The 21,446-nt window shown below is 38.7% G+C and overlaps 1 protein-coding gene across 2 annotated transcripts; it reads right to left on the reverse strand.

The window, feature by feature from the left end:
- Positions 97-7,820, reverse strand: LOC109825176 (PHD finger protein EHD3-like). Of its 2 annotated transcripts, XM_020391945.1 has the most exons (6): positions 7,498-7,819; positions 4,950-5,183; positions 4,544-4,855; positions 3,575-3,664; positions 1,777-1,821; positions 97-1,373 (listed from the first exon to the last, which is right to left on the reverse strand). In XM_020391945.1, exons 1-6 carry the CDS (start codon positions 7,618-7,620, stop codon positions 438-440), a joined length of 1,740 nt encoding a protein of 579 aa, XP_020247534.1. In that variant the 5' UTR covers positions 7,621-7,819; the 3' UTR covers positions 97-437. The 2 variants fall into 2 exon arrangements, with proteins under 2 accessions (XP_020247534.1, XP_020247535.1); XM_020391946.1 differs by lacking the exon at positions 1,777-1,821 and having other exon boundaries at positions 7,498-7,820.

Below are 21,446 nucleotides of genomic sequence, written 5' to 3' on the forward strand. Positions count from 1 at the left end.
TTTTTACCTCACAGAAGCTCTGCGATAATCACCAATTTCATCAACTGTTCTTCTCGCAACAGTTAATAAAAGCATTCTTATCTTATCAGAAGAAAATAAAAGCATTCTTCACTAGTAGTTTATTTCATCCTGCTAGAGAAGCTTACAAATGCAAAATCATCATAATGCCTTCAAGAAGATATTGGATTTCTACTGAAACATCAAAAATTTGTAAACCACCCCTTGTATTTTTTTTTGCCAAAATCGCCTACAGAAAAAGATGCATTTGTCACATTTTCTGGAAAGTACAGGTACTATGCCAATGCTCCATCCATGGGACCAAAAATACAATTAAGCTACCGAAAAGTAGACACAAGGGCAAGGATGCACCCAACTGTCAAAAATCAAAATCCTCACTGAGCAGGGATTTAGATGGACATGCAAATAGTTTTCTTGTTCTACTTTTTTCTTCTAGCCGCAGATTTCTCTTCTGAGTTCAACTCATCAACAACTTTGAGTATCATATCCACATGCCTATTTTCTTCATTAGCTTGTCTGCCGTTCTTTTTTCCATGCTGTTGCAAGACCCACTGCTCATACCTCTTCATCCCTTCTTTCGCCTTTGCTATATTACACTTTAGACAATACCACTGACCATTAGGTATCGAAGCCCTCGGAGGTTTCATACAATATATATGATAAGCCTCATCGCAATTATCACACAAGACTATCTTATCATCATCCTTGTTATGAAAGCAAGCCCTACAGAGGCAAGAAGGGCAGTACCAACAATCTTGGCCTTTCTGTTGAAGACTCGCCATTTGCGTAGTTGTCAAGCACCGGATATGATAAAACTTATACGGACATTGACTATGCCCACATATTAAGAATCTTTTATCGTCATCTTCACAAGTTCCACATTGCTTGCATAAGCGCGATAAAGCAGTCCTAGATGGTTCTGGTGGCTCATCAGACTCCAGACTAGAGTCCGAGCTCTCCCCGATGCTTTCATTGAGGTTCTCTTTCGGCTCGGGGATTTCAAGCCTCTCACATACCGCACAGTTACTATTATGCAAGCCATTTTCTTGGGTATTTTCTGAAGAAGATTGTTTTGTTTTCTGAGAACAGAAAGTGCAATACCAGCTCTTAGTGGGGATTTCTTGGACAGTAGGCTTGACACAAGAGAAATGATAGACAGCTTCACATTCATCACAGATAAGACTGTGCTTAGCATCGGCTTCATTGCCACATTGCTTGCAAGTGCAAGCTTTGTAAAGAACAGAAACCTCGGTTTGATTTGGTTTAGTGGAGGGAACAGATTCACAGGATGGGAGTTGTATCATGGTATTTGAGCCGTTGGAATTCTTTGTTATAGCTTCGACCTGACAGTTCTCCTGCAAAGAGAAGGTAAAATAAAAGGTTAAAAGCTATATCACAATTTTAGGATTGAGTTCACATTGGCACCTTGTATTGCTGTTTTCAACTTACTAACCCTGTAATTCATTGTTGCAGGTAGACCACCAGTGTTATTTTCACAGTTTTACACTGGGTGAAATTTTGGAACTGGTGAAATTATTGAGTTTGAGGGTAAAAGAGTTAAAAGATATTTAAATCTAGGGGGTCTATTTGCAAGAATGAAACTACAAGGTAGTGAGTTTTGAACAGTGATACTACAGGGGTCAATCTGAAATTAAGCCTAAATTTTATGGTTTATTGGCTGATGTTGAAGAACACTGCATCACGGTCATCCCAAATCAAATAAACAAACAAAAGCTTGAGTTAAAGAGCATCACTTGCCTCACATTTCAGCGGACAGCTTTCCCCTACCAGGTCTTCTGCAACCTATGCAAATATTACACGAGTTCTTATGCAGATAAGTTACAATGAGGAGCATGGCAAGCATCACTATCATGGAAAAAACTTGGAACCTTGGCGGGGGCTCATTAAGTAGACTACAAGAATTGTGGGTCATGATTTAGGATTGGTGTCTATACCGTATCTAATATCCGATGCCGGGAAATATCTGTTAACCGTCATCCGATAGATACGGACCATGACTCTACTCAAATCTGATTAAGCCGGATAGATATGGCTTCGGATAATGTCTTTTATATTGAAGAAAATATTCCGGATCACTGTTAATTCCCCTATATCTACTTATTCTCGATTTCTAATCGTATATATAATAATTTTATATATATATATATATATATATATATACTTTATATACTATATATATATATAATAGGAGACGAGAGAAGAGAGAGAGAGAGAAATATGTTGTTTTCGGTACAAAGCTAATAGTTTTTGTGCTTGGTAGTTGGATGATATATTCCCACCATCATTGAAATCGGGAGCCCACACATTCAGCAGATGGGTTAGGTGAGGGTTGGGAATTGGAGATGAGTTGAATGGGGAATAAGACATCACTACCAACACAAATATTTATTATTGGTAGTAGCACTATCCCAGATTACTTAATATATATATATATATACTTATATTATATAGTATCACGTCGTGCAATAGTTTTAACCCGTAGATTAATGGATTTGGGGTTAATTTTGATGATCAAGATGTCTAATCTTAGCTTTTCAAATATAATGAACATATTAATGAACTCTTTTCTATCACATGAACTATATTTTTTCTAATATTATCTAAGTTTCTCATATCCATTTTTTATCTGTATGTATATCTGCTTATATATCCACATGTATATCCATATTCGTATCCGATTTTTTGCGGATATGAATATGAATTTTCCTTACCGAGATATATCTGTATCCATATCCATGATGGGTAAGTGGATATGGATATAATTAGTGTCATATCTGAGCCGTATTTGGACAGAATGCAGCCCCTAGTTGGGATATTTGTACTTTCAGGCTACAAAAACAAGCGGAACAAAAATGATGTCGGGATCCAAGCAGATTCTATAGGTCTGCAGTACCACGTACAATTTAAAACTAGAAAATAGAGGAGAAAAATGAACATGCAACACAAGGAAAAACAATGGTCGGAAAAGAATAAAGTCGAACCATCTCAAAATAGAAATAAGAGAAATATTTTTGCTTAAAAGGTGATAAAATGGATATTCATGTTTTCACTTTACTCGAAATATTTCTTTTCTTTGAAAAGTAAGTGGTGCGTCAACTGTAAGCCAAACTTCTGTATATATATTTAAATTAGTATTGAACACTATCTTTAGTTTGCACTATGGAAGGCCACCAAGATAACATAGGGGCTGCCAAAACCTCCAGACACAATGGAGGCCATCTCGGGAATAGAATACAATTTAAGGTGGAATTATTGTGAAAGATGAATCCTAGAATACTGATGTCCTCTATTTATTTGATGTTTCGTGATTATTGCTTTAATCTAATTCCCCCTTTATTTAAAAGATGCACTGCAATGGCTATAACAGTAAATTAATTGGCCTAAAAACAAGGATATATAGATCAATAGCACCAGCTTTGCATCTCAGACCTGCAGCTTGGGTGTGTGCACTATCAGTTTTCTTAAGATAATATGATGAAGTATCTACAGCTATGAAATAGACAGTGAAAAGGAAGAAATAGCCCGTTCTTCTTACCTGCTTCTGATGAACCCCTTGGGACATATTTGAAAGACAACTCGCAAGAAGGACCATTTCTTCACCAATTTTTCTGAACTTTCTCCACAGCTGCAGAATGAATTAGGGAAATTAATACCTAACATCAGACGGGAAAAAAAAATAATGGGCACTAAAAATCAAGAATCAATCAGAAATTACTCGACTATCTAGATACTTAAAAAACAGAGAGTCAAGAATAAAACATAGCAACTAATAAGCCTTATTCCAAAATGACAAGCAGCATAAATCAGTGCTGGAAACCCTGAACGATTACTTTAGGATAGTAAAAGCATCATGACTATCAAACTTATAGATAATATTTACCAAAACCTTTGCTACACAATCCTCAGGCATACTAAATGTCGAATTAACCATTTGGAAAAAAGGAACACAAAGACACTGTGGAAGTGTAACCAACACTATCAAAACCTACTAACAAGTTCTATTCAACAAGGAGAACAAGTGACAATGGTACTATTAGAAAAAGATACAACAGGCATATCAAGTGAAAAGGGGTGTGTGCGCGCGCGCATGTTTCATAAAATACTGCCCCAATTAAAAGAGAGAAAAAGGGCATTGGAAACCATGGAGGAATTGTGATAACTGTTACGATGATATTCAATACTTGAGGATTATGCAAATTAGAGAGAGATCTCCACAAGTGCCAAGCAATGTGAAACAAGCAAATCCCAAATTCTGTATTTCAAATAAATCAATCAGCAGCAAGTAAACAACTCCAGGACATTGTTTGACATACAACCAGAGCTCCAACAGATGGGCAAATTAAACTAGTTTAATGGTGTTTGCTAATGCAATACAATAAACACGATTGATATGTCTTAGTGTCACCAAGTAAAACTGCTGTCACATAACTTAAAGAACTAACATTAAGACAATATTCAGACATATTACTGCAAGATAAAATGATAAATGGCTAAGCTAAGGTACCTGCTGCAGATCTTCACTAAATAATCCCGGAGACTGGTCATACACTCCATTTTTCATATTGGAGTTGATCTGGCTAATGTCAAATAACTTGTCAACTTTTATGACTTGGAAGCTTTCACAAAGTAAATTGCATAAGGAAGCAAATTTCTCCGAGCATAAAATATTAAAGAAAGCATCCTGGCACTTTTGCTTGTCAGCAATTGCATTGGTCGGATCATAGGTTCCCGTTTCTGACACATTCACTAAGGTATATTCCGAAACATCCATCCTTATAGACTGACATGTCACGCCAAAGTGGCTTTTATGTCTGTCCTGTAATAATAAATAAAACCTACTTACTTACCAACACAAGTAAGAATGTCAATCGCAATTGAGAATTGTCTGAAAGACCAATTTACCATAATACCTTACTATCAGTAATGTCTGCACGAACATCAGCCATATTAGACTCTCTATTATCCGCAGGCGGGCCATGGGTTAGTGCATCACTGATACTGCTTTCAATACCACCACCTTCACAGACATCTGGCAATTGCAGCATGTGTTCCAACACGTTTCTCCAGTGGCTATTTCTTCTTGAAATATCACCTTGCCCACAATTGGTAGTACATAACATTATATGACGAAGTTCCTTCATAGCCTGTTGCACACAAACAATATATCTGAAAGGAAACAGAATCCATATAGCTACAATGTACAGATCTATGAAGTTTGAGGGATGATGACATGTCCTTCATAGTCTGTTGCACACACAAACAATATCTCTGAAAGGGAAACAGAAGAATAATGTACAGATCTATGAAGTTTGAGAGATGATGACATGATAGTTGTCGTAACAAGAAACAGGACAATTCAACAACCAAGACATGTAAGTCAGCATCAAGGCTGTATGTAATGACAGGCAACGTATTGGGGAACTTGAAGTGTATAGAATATAGATTGAAATGAGGCAATAATCATTATGCTGACAAAACATAAGAGTCATTCATGTAATAGGAAATAAGATTATACAGGTTTCCAGAGCTTTTCACCTTACTCATCAAAGAACTTAATTTTTTTACAGAAAGAAACACCAATAATTAAACAACTACTTCGATGACAGTTCCAAATATTGACGATGACATTTTTTGTTAAATTGTTTTTGTGATTTCTTCCAAGATTCATTATTTAATCACAAATTTAAAGTTCGTAGATCTTATGCTCGTACTTAAAACCTGATTGGGTGAGCTTTCAAAAACTTGACCGGTGGAACATAATCTCTCTATAAGACATCCCACCAACACGCCTCATAAATATTTGTTTTCAAAACTATAGGCGTGCCAAAATACAACTTAAACTCTTTCTCACAAGTCTGAGATAGTAAACAGTCATTACTGTTGCATCAGCAACATTAGAATTTCATACATACGCAAGGGCACCGCTACTTAGTCACCTTCCTATAACATGAGAAGTTCTGCTAAATAAGAGGACATAGAGAATATGCTTTGAAAGAGAGGATTCAGTGTTGGACCAAGTGTTAAAAGAATTAGCAAAGTGGCATTGCTTAAAGTTTTCTCTAAATGATGCATGATGTCAAACGGCTAATTCTTAAATCCCCCTAGGGCGCAGCAGGGAAGGGAAGGGTATATCGGTATCACTTGCGTAGCGTTTAGGAATGGACCATTGTTATAGAGTTTAAGGCTAGGGTGGTATTTGAGAACGAGCGTGAGTACCCTAAGAAGAAACCTCTGTTTGAGAATTAAATGTTTGCATTGAGATTGAGCATGAGTCAACTATGGACTGTGAATACTTAAGTTGAGTAAATCCCTGTCTTCATCCTAGTTTCCAAATCTATGTATCCTTTGAGGTTATCCAAATGAAAGCATTTTAGTTACCCTCTTCACAAGGACAATTAAACAACTCAATCCACTGAAGTGTCAAAAGGAATACACTTTCATGTAAAACCGTGTAGAATGTCATTCATTGTATCATCTTTATCAAAATTGAAATATTCAACAAATTTTATCACAACGTACATGTCAAATTTGCCTTACGTGAGTGTATAATTATTCGCTCCAGCCGATTGGCAATATAATAATGTATTAACAGTTTACCCTAGAATATGTCTTCCTCCCGTGCCAGTGCAGATCGTCCTGAGATTCTACCTAGAAAAATCAATGTTATGTGTGCATGTGTTGTTCTACATTCCAGCCTATGAATTAGCAGCAAGGAGAACAAAGGTGGTGAATTTTCTACCACTACATCACAATCCAAATCCAGATCAAACTTTATCATAGTGAAACAATAGACAATTGTTTCAAAACTACTAGGAACTAGAAAGGGACAACTGTACACATTGAAAGATACCAAGAAAGAAATCACATACGAAAGAATTAACGGTTAAATTAGACAACTTCCCAAACAAAAACTTGACCTTGCTCAAATGAACAAAGATGCAAATTCGTAAATGAATAGGCATACGGATGAAGAAACTTTGCAAACATTTATCAATGTGCCACGCCACAAGTATCAGCGTCGATAATTAAGACAAATACTTGCAAGAACAGGACTCAGAGTCTTCCTTCACTTTATAAACCTAAAGAATTTCAGGTCTAATGATAAAAAAAAACGTTGTAGTACGTCTGTTGGGGATTGCAAATCTTGTACTGCCAGATCCAATGCTGTGCTCCAGAATCAAGAAAGGTAAACAGAGGTTTCATGTTTTCAGCTCAACGAAAGCAAGAAGTGAAGAAATTGTTGCAACGTGCAAGAACGAAAAGAATTTTTTGCAAAATTGGTTCGAAAGAAGCCCCATTCCTCAACATTAGAATGTAAAAGATTCAGATATATCGTACCATTGCCACTATCAAACAATAAATACTCCACCTAGCTCAAGAAAGACTCAATCTTTTCGTAAAATATTTGCAATTTTCGTAAATTATTTGCAATAAAGATCAAAATGAAGAACTTTTCACCTCCTCGTCCGCTGAAAACCCATTTCTCGCACGTTTCCTTCTCCTGTACGTTAACAACCTCTCATTAGATGACAGAACCTCCTGCTTCAACTCCACATTGCATCTGCTCTCTTCAATTGACATCTCCAAACCCTAATTTTTTTCCCCTTTCACCAAGAACTAGGGTTTGGGACAGCACAAACACATAGCGGGACGAAGAAGGGGAATGGGAGAAGAGAGCAGAGTGAGGAATATTAGAAACCCTAAATTTCTAAAAAAAGGGGAAATAGGGATTTCGATTTTTCTTTTTTCTCCTTTTCTTGGTTCTTTTCGCGGCTATTTGAGAGATTTTGAAATGTGGGTCAAAGAGACTGGGAGAAGCGTGAATAGTTAATGACACCGCTTTAGCAACAAAACCCAATTTATAACCTCGAGGATATCGTGTGGGACCATAATTATAATGGTGGGTGAACTTTGGGGTGTCGACCAGAAATAATACTCCGACACTGTGCCGCTACTGTTTCGGTCCGTCTTCTAGAGGAATAAAATCTATTGCTCTTTGACTGCGATGCGTGGCACTTTCAGTTTCTTTTTAGGATTTTTTTTTAAGAAACCGCTTTTAAAATAATATCGTCATATGGGAATTCCCTTTTATTTTTTTAATTTAAAAATAAACTATTTTTAAAGTGTTTTTTTGTTACAAGTAACTGTCTGTGTTTACTTTTTAGTTAAGTTTTTTCTGTAATTGACCTTATCTAACCTCATTTGAGGACCGTCTGTCTAATATATTTGGTTTTTAATAACTAAATTATTACAGCAAAACCGAAAAAGGTGGCCTAAAACTGGGCTTACGTGGTTGATTGCAATAAAAAATATTTTAAAGGTAGCTTATGTATAAATTAAAAATAAAATATGATTTCTATAGAATAAGCATCTTTGAATGTGATTTCTACTAAAAACCTTTATTTTTGGCGTTTTATTTGTATAAGTACCTTATATTTTTAATATTTTGTATTAGTCCCATGAACCACTGAAACTTGAATTAATACCCAAAATAATATAATTGGTCTAAATTGCCATATTGGTATTTTTCCTGACCTATGTTATCGTATTGGTATTTTTTTTCCTTGCTTCAGTATTATTTTAGTTTTTTTGGCCCGATGGTCAAATAGCCTAAAAGTTGGTCACTGATCAGAAATGTTTAAAACTAGTTCCTCATATCTTTACTATTTTGATATTAGTCCCCCTAATCATTAAGGCTTCATATGAATACCATTGTGTTTTTCTTATTGTGTTTTTGTAAAAAAAAACACCATGGTGTTGTGTTTTTTCCTTAAAATATTTTTAAAATACTATGTTAAGTATTTTTGGTTAACACTAGTTTGACCCATTATAACATTAGTATTAAACATATTATTAACATAATATATATTAATTATAATAAAATATATTATAAATAAAATATTATAATATTTAGTTTACATTATTATTGTATTGTTAGTATTAAATGTAATACAATATAATATTATATAATGTATTATAATATTATATATATTAGTCTTTATGATATAAATAAATATTATTATAGTATGAATATATTATTTTTACATTAACATTTGTTAGCAATAAATTATTTTATTATTAAAAATTATTTTACTTCATAATAAATTATAATTATTTATTACGTAATATATTAATATTTAATATTATATTACATTTACTATACAATATGTTATTATAATAATATTATTATATTGTTATGCTATTATTAAATATGTTACTATTATATAATATTTTATAATTATTAATTTATTATAAAATTATTTTTTAAAGGTAAATGTCTGTGTTTACTTTTTTAAAGGTAACTGTCTATGTATTATAATATTTTAAAATAATATAGTTGTATGGGAATTCCCTTTTATTTTTTAAATTTAAAAATAAACTATTTTTAAAGTGTTTTTTTGTTACAAGTAACTGTCTGTGTTTACTTTTTAGTTAAGTTTTTTTGGTAATTGACCTTATCTAACCTCATTTGAGGACCGTCTGTCTAATATATTTGGTTTTTAATAACTAAATTATTACAGCAAAACCGAAAAAGATGGCCTAAAAGTGGGCTTATGTGGTTAATTGCGATAAAAATATTTTAAAGATAGCTTATGTATAAATTGAAAATAAAATATGATTTCTATAGAATAAGCATCCTTTGAATGTGGTTTCTACTAAAAAACCCTTCTTTTGGCGTTTTATTTGTATTAGTACCTCATATTTTTAATATTTTGTATTAGTCCCATGAACCACTAAAACTTGAATTAATACCCAAAATAACATAATTGGTCTAAATTATCATATTGGTATTTTCCCTGACCTCTCTTATCATATTGGTATTTTTTTTCTTGCTTCGGTATTATTTTGGTTTTTTTTGACCCAATGGTCAAATAGCCTAAAAGTTGGTCGCTAATTAGAAATGTTTAAAACTAGTTCCTCATATCTTTACTATTTTGATATTAGTCCCCTAATCATTAAAATTTGAGATTAGTTTACCTATTTTACTCAATTACAAACTCAAATTCATTTTAAACTTTCATCTTCTCCATTTCATCCCCTTACAAACCCCTTACCCATTTAACTCAAGTACAAACCTAAACTCATTTTCATACTCGCATCTTCACCATTTCATTCACTTACAAACTCCTTACCAATTTAATTCAAGTATGAATCCAAATTCATTTCATGCTTTCATCTTCTCCACAAATCCAAACTCATTTCATACTCTTATCATCTTCATTTCATCCCTTTATAAACTTCTTACTCATTTAACTCAATTGCAAATACAAATCCATTTCAAGATCTCATCTTCTCCAATTTGATTCCTTCACAAAACTCCTTACCTTTTTAACTCAATTACAAACCCGAACTCATTTTAAACTCTCATTTCTCTATTTTATCCCCTTACAAGCCTCTTACCCATTTCATCTCCTTACAAATTTCCTATCCATTTAAGTCAATTATAAATCCAAACCTATTTCAAATACTCATTTTCTGCATTTCACCACCTTACAAACCACTTATCCATTTAACTCAATTAAGTTAAATTGGTAGACTAATTTTAAATATTAATGATTTTGGGAACTAATTTCAAAAGAGTGAAAATTTGAGGGATTCAACATTTTCTTACAACGACCAACTTTTAGGCCTATTTGACCATTTTGTCAAGAAAAAACACGAAATAACGGCAAAGCAAAAAAACCAACAAAATGGTTAAAAGGGGGTCAAGAAAAAAAATACTATTCTAGTAATTTAGCCAATATAATTCTGTTGAAATTAGTCATCGTAGTATGTTTGATTTGGAATGGAATGTTCCTTTCAAGTTTTAGGAGAGACTGGTCACTATACATATTTGATTATTGAATCAATAGGAGGGAAGGTGAGCTAGAATGAGGGACAAAACTAAATTCTCTCTTGTAAATGATTTTTAGAGGGTGTTGTATCATAGAAATAACCAAGTGTTAATCTCAATACTGGATATGACACGTGTCCAAATTAACTATATACCAACCAGATCTGACCTCATAGAGACCGAGTCAAAGGACGCCATCACTCGGCCCTTCCAAGAGGGCCGAGTTGAAAGGCGTCCTTACTCGGGCCCTTCTGCTAAAACCAACTTAATGTGTTATCACTCAGTTGACCAAGTCGAGAAGCATTCTCATTCACAACAGCAGAATTGAAAGGCGTCTTTTCTCGCCCACCCTCGAAAAGCCAAGACGAAAAGCGGTCTTTCTCGAACCCCTCAACGACAACAAGTCGTCATAACATTAAATGTATAGTCAAAGCTATAATTACATTTGGATTTATAATGACTCATTGGAGCACGCTGGCACTGTAGCCCTTTTGTCGCCACCATAATAAATTTGGGGATGACTCGGATCACCCGCTGTCGACACCTATAAAGTATCAGCTGATCAAGCTAACTGCTTGGACTAGGCCGAAGTTATGCAAATACCGTCCAGAATCTACTATAAATATACGCATTACCTGCTGCATGGAGGTAGGCAACTTTTACACTACAACCCATAGTACACATATTTTCTTTGCCTGAGATCAATACTGACTTGATCAGAGGAACTACCAGAGAACCCAACTCCGATCCTCTTATATATTATTTGTGTGTAGGATCGAACTTTTCTACTCAATAATCATCCATCAAAGAAGACTGAGGGACCCTAAATACCCTATAACTCACACAAAACCCTACTGTTAAACATCTCACATCAACAGTTTAATGCCCACCGTGGGCCTCTTTTTCTTCTTTACACAAGATGGTTAGTTCTAACCATTGAGATCGATCATCATTTCCTCCTACTATAGAAGATCTAATGCAGACTACGTCACTCAGGCTCAACTAGAAGAATCTGTGTGAAGAATTTCTAAATCTCTTTAGCAACAGTTCGCTTCTTTCACAAACAAACTTCTCAGCCGGATTCCTCCCCCACAACCTCCTCCATCATCCGTCGCTCCTCCCTCTAGGGACCAATATGAACAATAAATGTGGGAGGAACAAATTAAATATACCTCTCCTATGCCTTGCCATCAGACTCGTTTGTTGCTCATCCTTGGCAACCACCACAGCACACGGAGGCAATTGGCGAGAGTCCCAGTTTCGACCACAAGCACGCCACATAGATGACGTCGCGCGGTGACATATATCCTCATGTTGCTTCAGGCCCCTCCACCACTAGTTTTTCATATGTTTATGATTGGATGTTTAACACCATTGCAGACGTCATCAGAGGGAACCCTCATCTTGCCGACTGGATCATGAACACTTCATGCACCAAGTTTAATATACCTCACATTAAAAATTACAAAAGCAAAGGATATCTGTCAGAGAAGACATAAAACTTCTATGATCTGATATGCATACAACAAGTGAGCGATCTGATCATCTGTAGAGATTTCTCGATCACCTTAACAGAAAGCGCCAAAATGTGATGGAACTCATTGGATAAAAAGTCCATTCACTATTTTGAACAACTCAGCCAAAAGTTTGTACATCATTTTTAGTTAACACTAAGCAGAAGACACCCTCCTCCGCCCTACTGCAGATAAAAAAACCAGGGGAGAGCCTTAGGGGCTACTTTAAAAGATTTTAAGCCAAAAGGCTAAAAGTCAAAGGTCCTAGCAACATGGTCGTCATGGCTGTGATCTCTGTAGGATTGAAAGATGAGAAGTTGTCTGAGTCACTCATCATAGACCGTGTGACTAACTTTGACCGGCTAATGGTCAGAGTTCGAGAACATATGGATGCGGAAGATAGTCAAGCCCACAAGAAGGTGGCCCGACATGAAGTAGCCATAGCGGAGACCTCTCAAGAAAAGAAGATAGAGAAAGATTTCTCTAAAACTGGCTCTACGCCTAATCAGACCGACAGGAGGGATCAAAGGAGAGAAGCGGCCAAGAAGCTTGGCCCTTACTCCTCTCAATATTCTCTCTCATAAGTTCTTTACTTGATTTAGAAAGAAGGACACATCAGTACTATTCTCCCCTCATGAAGTCAAACCCTTGGTCCAGAGACCTCAAGCAATATTGTTGGTATCATAGAGATCATGGTCATCACACCGATGATTATAGAGCTCTCCAGATAGGCATTGAGACTTGATACAAAAGGGGTTGCTAAAAAAGCTCATCTCTCGACGAGATAGAGGGGAATCAACCCCATAGAAGTCGAAGAGAAGAAGATCAAGGTTGAGATCGCCCCATCACCAACATTAACAAGATGATCAGTCTAGAGAGACAAGCAGTTGAGGTATCATCAATGCCATCAGCAAAAGTCCAGTGGCAGGAGTGATGTCCAACAATGCTCGCAAGAAGTATGTTCAACGGGCATTAGAAATAAATCTCCGCGAGAAAAAGCCAAGGATAGATCAACCTATTTTCTTTGGCAACGATGATCTAAAAGGTGTAGAGAGCCCCAAGATGACCCTATTATTATATCAGCTAAGATTAATGGCGTTCAAGTCAAAAAAAAATTAGTGGATACTAGAAGCTTCGCCGACATCCTATTTATAGACGCCTTCAACCAAAGAGGGGTTAACAAATCAGACTTACAGCTCTAACCAAGTCTCCTCATTGAGTTCTCAGGGCATTTAGTCTAACTAGAGGGATTAATTACACTTCCACTAATAGTTAGTGAATATCCTTGCCAGTCTACAATCCAAACCTATTTCATTGTAATAAACGTGAAGTTCATCTATAATGTTATTCTCAAAAGAACTTTCTTTAACAACCTATAGGTGGTCCTATCCACTTATTATCAGATAATGAAGTTCCTAACCCTAGAAGGATTCTGCTCTGTAAGAAGCAATCAACGGGAGGAAAAATCATGCTATCTACTCTCGATGAAAGGAAAAGGAGTCTCAGAAACTTTGCCAATCAAGAAGACCCAACTTCAAGTGCAAAGAGACCAAGAACAGGATCGGATGACTCTCGTAGAAGATCTGCAAGAAGTACATATTGCCCTCGATGAGTCAAAGACAAAATTGGATCATGGTTTGTTGAGCTACAATGAGGAGCTATAGTCACATTCCTACATGACAACACAGATGTTTTTTTGGGACCCGAGGACATGCTAGGAATTCCCCTAGGAGTGATAAGCCATGAGCTCTCGGTTGACTGACACAGCAAGCCATTACGATAGAAGAAAAGACATCTTGGCCATGAGACACAGAAGGCGGCCGTAGAAGAAGTCGATCGACTACTCTGGAATGGCTTCATCCAATAAGTCCAATATCCGGAGTGGTTATCTAATGTGGTGCTGGTCAAAAAATCTACTGACAAGTGGAGAATGTTTGTGGACTTCATAAACTTAAACAAAGCTTACCTAAAGGATAGCTATCTCCTCCCGAGGATCGATCAATTGATTGATAAGAGCACTGTGTAGGCGTTAAAAATTGCCTATAGGTCCCCGAATACAGCTCAAGACAAAGAGAAGACGATGAACGTTATTATCCAAGTCGAAGAGGATTATCCGACGCCGACAAGCGCATGAAGCGAATCGGCGAACCGTTAATGACACGACAATGAACCACCACAACGGCAAACGTCAAGTGGCCCGCACGCGTCAATCAACTCAAAGCGTCCAAACGCGCCCAACAGTCAGTTAGCACGCGCGCATCATTCAGCTCGCGCGCGTCAATCAGCTCACGTGCGTCAAATCAATATGCTCGCACATGTCAATCAGCTCGCGCGCATCAATCAAACACGCGCCCAACAATCAACTCGCGCGTGTCGGTCAAATCGCGCGCGTCGGTCAACTCGCGCGGAGCGTACGAATCAACAAGACGATCAAATATGCAAAACGGTGGAAAATACAAGTTCTGGAAGAACCAGAAAACATAAGAAATTAGCGAAACCAAAAATCCCAGCGCGTCGCGCGGGACGGACCAAACCTACTCGCGCAAGCGCGGGTCGGATCCATCCGACCTGCGCAAGCACGGGTCGGATCCGCCCCGCGTGTTGTTTCGATCCCTGTTCGGTTTTTGACGGTTTTTCTCAGGATTTGTTTGTTCCTGAGCATCCAAACCAATCTGATATCATCCCCAAATGTTGTTAATTAGTTATTAACTGAATATAAGGAGGAATCATTCATTCTCATCCGAAAACCTGCATCCGGAGCCCTATAAATACAAGCATAGTGCCTCCTTTCAGCAGAGGCAAATTAATTATCAAGATGAGGAGGTGCTGCCGGATTGAGAAGTCAAAGGAGCACAAATTTCAGCGAGGGTTGACAGATCTTGGTGAGTTCTTTGGCATAAAGAAGGAGAGTTCGAGAGATCCAACGCCTGTTTTCCCTATTTCCTTGAGATCAGGCTTGGTCTTGATCTCAAGAAGAGCTACTAATTTCGCTTGGTCGATCTCAGCGCTTCAAATCAAATACTTCCTCGGCGAAAGCGAAGGTCTGCCAAATTTTTAACAACCGGATCTGATCAACGATCATCCACGGAAAAACCCCGGCACAGTAAAGATCCCACGCAAAGCAGGAGACGATAAACGATCTCCCTACGTTTGTTTTGACGAGAGTTGTAACATTTGTTTTCATTGTGTAAAAGTCTTATAAAAAGACTATCTTTTTGTTTTTATTGTAACGACTAAAGTTGTAATGAATATCGTAATGAATACATCAATTTTCGACGAAAACAAACTGGCGACCACAGTAAGTTTTCGTCGAAAATTATTTTCTTCATTGTATAACTCATTACAACTTTGATCATTACAATAAGTTTAAAAAGATCGGTCTTTTTATAAGACCTTTACACAATAAAAATAAAAGATACAATTCTCTTGAAAATAAACGCAAGATCCGTTTATCGTCTCCTGCTTGCGTGGGTGTCTTCACCTGTGCCGGGGTTTATCCGTGGACCACCTTTGATCATATCTCGTTGCTGAAAATTCGGCAGAGCTCCTACCTCACCAAGGAGGTATTTGCTTAAAGCGCTGAAATCGACCAAGCGAAATCAGTAGCTCTTCTTGAGATTAAGACCAAGCCTAATCTCGAGGAACGGACGGGAACGGGCTTCAGATCCTTCGAGTTGCTCCTTCTTTATGCCGGGATCTCGCTAGGCCTTGCTGAAATTCATGCTCTCCAACTCGGTAGCACCTCCTCGTCTTGATAATTAATCAGCCCCCGTTGAAAGGAGGCCCTAGGCTTGTATTTATAGGGCTCCGGATGTAGGTTTTCGGATAAGAATGAATGATTCCTCCTTATATTCAGTTAATAACTGATTAATAATGTTTGAGGATGATATCAGATCAGTTTGGATGCTCAGGAACGAACAAATCCTGAGAAAAACCGTCAAAAACCGAACAGGGGTCGAAACAGCGCGCGGGGGCGGATCCGACCCGTGCTTGCGCGGGTCGGATCATTCCGACCCGCGCGGGTGCGGGTCGGTTTGGTCCGTCCCGCGCGGCGCGCTGGGATTTCTGGTTTCGCTGATTTCTTATGTTTTTCGGTTCTTCCGGGACTTGTATTTTCCACCGTTTTGCGTATTTGATCGTCTTGTTGATTCGTACACTCCGCGCGAGTTGACTGACGCGCACGATTTGACCGACACACGCTAGTTGATTGTTGGGTGCGCGTTTGATTAATGCGCGCGAGCTGATTACGCGTGCGAGCGGATTGATTTGACGAACGTGAGCCGATTGACGCGCGCGAGCTGAATGATGCGCGCATGCTAACTGACTGTTGGGTGCGTTTGGACGCTTTGAGTTGATTGACGCGTGCGGGCCACTTGACGTTTGCTGTTGTGGTAGTTCGTTGTCGTGTCATCAACGGTTCGCCGATTCGCTTCATGCGCTTGTCGGCGTCGGATAATCCTCTTCGACTCGGATAATGACGTTCATCGCCTTCTCTTTGTCTTTAGCTGTATTCAGGGACCTATAGGTAATTTTTAACGCCTACAGATACCCTCTCCAAAGAATTTCAGACTCGTTCTTTTATAGGGGAGTCTAGAATGCTTTGGATAAGATAGGCACTTTCCTCAATCTCGTAGAGGGACCTGTGAACTGCTTCAATTCTTGACTCGTTCAGCCTTCAGTCTATTTAGTGTTCTGTCGAATAAATAAAGTTCTTCCGGTACTGCGTTTATCATCTGACCATTGTCGAAATCTTGGATTAAAGTTGATGTGTGCGTTTCCAAATTTAGCTCTTATCGTTGAGTTGATTTTGAACTGATCATCTTCGTCAGAAATTCATAACTGAATGTGATTGAACTCCCTGGAATCATCCTTTGTCTTATTTTGGTGAAATTGTCTATGTGTCGACCAGCATCGACCTTTACTGTAATGCGTTGTCCGACGTTGACTTTAGTTGTAACGCATTGACCGGCGTTAACACAGTTTATACTCGTACGTCTGCTGGAGTTTACACAGTTTAAGCTCTTAAGGTGTTGGAGCATGACGGTCCCAAATGTTGGGACTACAGGACCAACTGTTAAAGCTGATTCATCTATAAATATAGATTTTATCCTGAAGTCGTTGGATGATCAAGTCATAAGACCAACTAATGAAGCTGATTCATCTATAAGTATAGAATTTTTGGTAAATTTTCAGCCATCAACGGGTTTGATGAGCCTTTACCGACTACCGTTTGCGTCGGGCTAGCATGCAGATTGTTTAAATCCGTTCTGCATATAACGTTGTGTTAAGAGAGTTAACCCTCTTAGTGCTACGATATTGAATACGTAGACTTCGTCTTTCTTACGGGAATAGATTACCCGGCAACGCGTGTTAGGCACTGACTTATCCCTACTTAGGCTTCGGGATAAAATTCCTCGTGCGTGTGAAGCACGGATTTTGGCATTATGAATAACAACCTACCACAATGTCGAATATACAGGCTTTTGTTCTTTTTACGGTTAAGAACTAACCGGTAACGCGTGTTAGGCGTTGACTTATCCCTACTTAGGCTTCGGGATAAAATTCCCCGTACGTGTGAAGCACGGATTTTGGCGTTATGAATAACAACCTGCCACAATATCGAATATGTGGGCTTTTGTTCTTTTTACGGTTAAGAACTAACCGGCAATACGTGTTAGACATTGACTTATCTCTGCTCAGGATTCGGGATAAAATTCCCCGTGCGTGTGAAGCACGGATTTTGGCGTTATGAATAACAACCTGCCATAATGTCGAATATGTGGGCTTTTGTTCTTTTTATGGTTAAGAACTAACCGGCAATGCGTGTTAGGTACTGACTTATCCCTGCTCAGGATTCGGGATAAAATTCCCCATGCATAAAAGGCATGGATTTTTGTTGCTATGATAGTGAATACGTAGACTCGATCATTTTTACGGGAACGAACCACCCAGCAACACGGGTTAAGGGCTGACTTATCCCTACTTAGGCTTCGGGATAAAATGCCCTAGATTGGTATTCTGGTGTCTTTTCCAATCGGTGAAAGACTAAACTGGCAACGCGTGTTAGGCGTTGACTTATACATACTTAGGCTTCGGGATAAAATTCTCCGTGCGCGAAAGGCACAGATTATGGAGTTGAAGGATGGTGTCTTCTCTTGGGGCAAAGACGAACCCAAAATGAGAGAGGAAGAATTTTATATTCTATATTTCAAAACCGAAGAGGAAGAATTTTATATTCTATCTCCAGTTGCCAAGGGAAACTCAAAGTGGGGTCTCCACTTCCAGAATCCAGGAAGGCGAAACTAAGAGTGGGATCTCTACTCTGAGTATCGAAAAGATTCGGATAATCCTAACTTTCAGAAGGTTTAATTACCGAACTAAAGGTGAATTTCTCATTTATCGAGAGTGAATTGTGGTTTTGGTCCTTACTGTATGAAGGTTTGACCAAACGGGAGTTTAAGGTGATCCTAACTGTAGGAAGGTTTGATCACTCGATTTAAAAGTGGATCTATCGTTCATTGAAGGAATTGAGAGGAGATTTTGACTGTGGTCCTAACTGTAGGAAGGTTTGACCAAGTGAGAGTGGGAGTGTGAGATGACCCTAACTTTTATAGGTTTGATCACTCGATTTGTGGACCTCACGTTCATTGAAGGAATCGAGAGGGGATTTTGACTGTGGTCCTAACTGTAGGAAGGTTTGACCAAGTGAACAGTGAGAGTGGGAGTACAAATCACAGTGGGAGTGTTGACTCGTACCGATTACTCAATGGGGATTCTTAGTGTTGAGTGATAAGAACTTAACACGAAGGGGTTTGATAATTGTCAATGATCAGGATAATAAAATTCCAAGTACTATGTTCGGAATTTAATAATGGGAATGTTGAGTGCACAAACACATAGAAGTTTGAGTGGATTCAACCGAAAGGAATTTTGGTGGTCCCACCGTCAATTAGTCTGATCGGTGGGGGATTTTGTGATGGAAGACTGTGAGTCGTCAAACACCAATGAGAGTTTTGTGAGGGAAGATTGATCCCACAAAGTGATCGAATCTCATCTCTTGTGAGGGAAGATTGATCCCACAAAGTGATCGAATCTCATCTCAGCAATAGAGTGTTCAGAAATCACAATGGGGGTTTAGTGTTTATCACTTTGTTTGTAATGATCGGATTATCCCTAAGAAAATTACATGTAACATTCTTCCGGGAACTTCCCATTACATGAATCATCCACCCCCAGCTTCCTTCGCGAAACTAGGTCTAACATTATACCGAGTTATATGACCGGGTTATCCTTAAGAATATTACATGTAAAAATTCTTCAGGAACTTCCCGTGAAAGAAAGGAAACAGTTTAGACTCCAATACCGGTTGGAGTTTCAGGGAGCAGTTTAACCTCGTATACCGGTTGGAGGATTGAGAAGCAGTTTATACTCGTATACTCTTCGGAGTGTTGATTCGACTTAATTGAGCGATATAACGCCGGCTTCAACCAATGTTTGGATGCTATTCTTGAGATCAAAGCAATCCTTGGTGGGATGAAGGACCCTCCTGTGGTACACACAGTACTTTGGATCTGTAGTATTGTCAGCTTCCTCCTGATTTGCGATAGGTGGTAGCTTGATCTTATTGTTTTCAAGGAGGGATTCGAAGATGGCTGAAACATCTTCGTCCTTGAAGGGATACTCTTTTTGGAGCCTCGGGTCCGAAGTCTTTTGCTGCCTTCGGGATTGCTGTTGTGACGTTTGATTAACGTCAGCAACTGCTGCAGGTACCTTTTCCTTACCATGGGAAGCGAAGTTTGAGTTCGGAGGATTAGCCGTCGGTTGGCTCCTCTCGGCCTTCTTCCTTCGGAGGAAGCGTTCGGCCCGCTCTCCACGCATCTTCAATTCTTTCCAGGTATTAGACGGTGCTACTCCCATAACTTCCAACACGTCCAAGGAGAGGTTGTTGTGATAGGTTTGGAGGATGAAGTCCTCCGTGATCGGATCTCGACAGTTCATCGCCTTATTCCGGAAGCGTTTGACGAAGTCGTCGACCGTCTCGTCGTCTTCTTGCTTCTTATCGAAGAGTGTGCTGATTGACACCTCGACATCATCGTCAAAGAAGTGAGCGAGGAACAGGTTCTCCAGGTCATCCCAGCTATTAATAATTTCGGACTTAATACGGCGGTACCAATCGAAGGCGGGCCCGCAAAGGGTGCCAACGAATGACCGAACCATTAAGGCTTTATTGCCGGAGATCATACCTAAGTGGGACTTGAAGTAGATCAGATGTTGTGTGGGCGAATCCTTCCCGTCAAACGGCGTGAAGTTAATCAGGTTGAACTTCGCCGAGTATGCTATTGAATCCCACTCTCTTGGGTAGGGATATGGAATGCCGGTCCTCTTTACCATGGAATGCCGGTCCTTTTCTCTTGAGATCTTTTATTTTTTCGTCCTCGTCTGTATCATGCTTCGGACGATTTGTGAGTGGAACAACGGGGCCACCCCCAGTGTTATCATCATTAACGGGACCACCCTCGGTGTTATTATTTTCAGCGGGGCCACCCCCAGTGTTCTGGTCAACGAGAGGGTTCTTAGCATTGAGACGTTCATCCACATATGAGTCGCTGCCCGCTTGATCAGTACGGTTGCGACGGATGGATTCACCGAACTGATTGGACAGAGCCCGAATTTGTTGGTCATGCTCTTCCTTCATCCGTAGCATAGTCATTTTCATTTCAATCTTGAATGCCTCTTTCTGCTTGGTTAGAGCATCCTCAATAATTTTGGCGATTTGCTTGGTGTTGATCATGAACACTTCGCGGGATTGTCGCGGACTGGATACCGTATTATCAGAAGCGATTACCGAGTTAGCATCCGATGCTTCATCATCCGAGGATAATCCCCTCTGCATTCTCTGATAATCTCTTTGTCTAATAGTTCCTGATCGTAATCGGGTTAGACGATGAGATATAAGCGGGTCAGAGCTAGAAGGTCGAATCGACTTTCCATTATCAGCCATATTTATTGTGACTTCCGGGAGTTCGTCACCTTGAACAGCCGATTGCTTTTTACGGAGA

Source organism: Asparagus officinalis, chromosome 10, assembly GCF_001876935.1.
Source record: "Asparagus officinalis chromosome 10, Aspof.V1, whole genome shotgun sequence".
Classification (NCBI taxonomy): Eukaryota; Viridiplantae; Streptophyta; class Magnoliopsida; order Asparagales; family Asparagaceae; genus Asparagus; species Asparagus officinalis.

Excerpts from the sequence above, each read along its gene's own strand:
- LOC109825176 (XM_020391945.1), bottom strand. The coding sequence starts at position 7,620 with ATGTCAATTGAAGAGAGCAGATGCAATGTGGAGTTGAAGCAGGAGGTT. Across the intron at positions 5,184-7,497 it reads GGTTTTCAGCGGACGAGGAG|GCTATGAAGGAACTTCGTCA; the intron begins GTGAAAAGTTCT and ends TGTGTGCAACAG. Across the intron at positions 1,374-1,776 it reads GCTGTCCGCTGAAATGTGAG|GAGAACTGTCAGGTCGAAGC; the intron begins GCAAGTGATGCT and ends TTCTCTTTGCAG.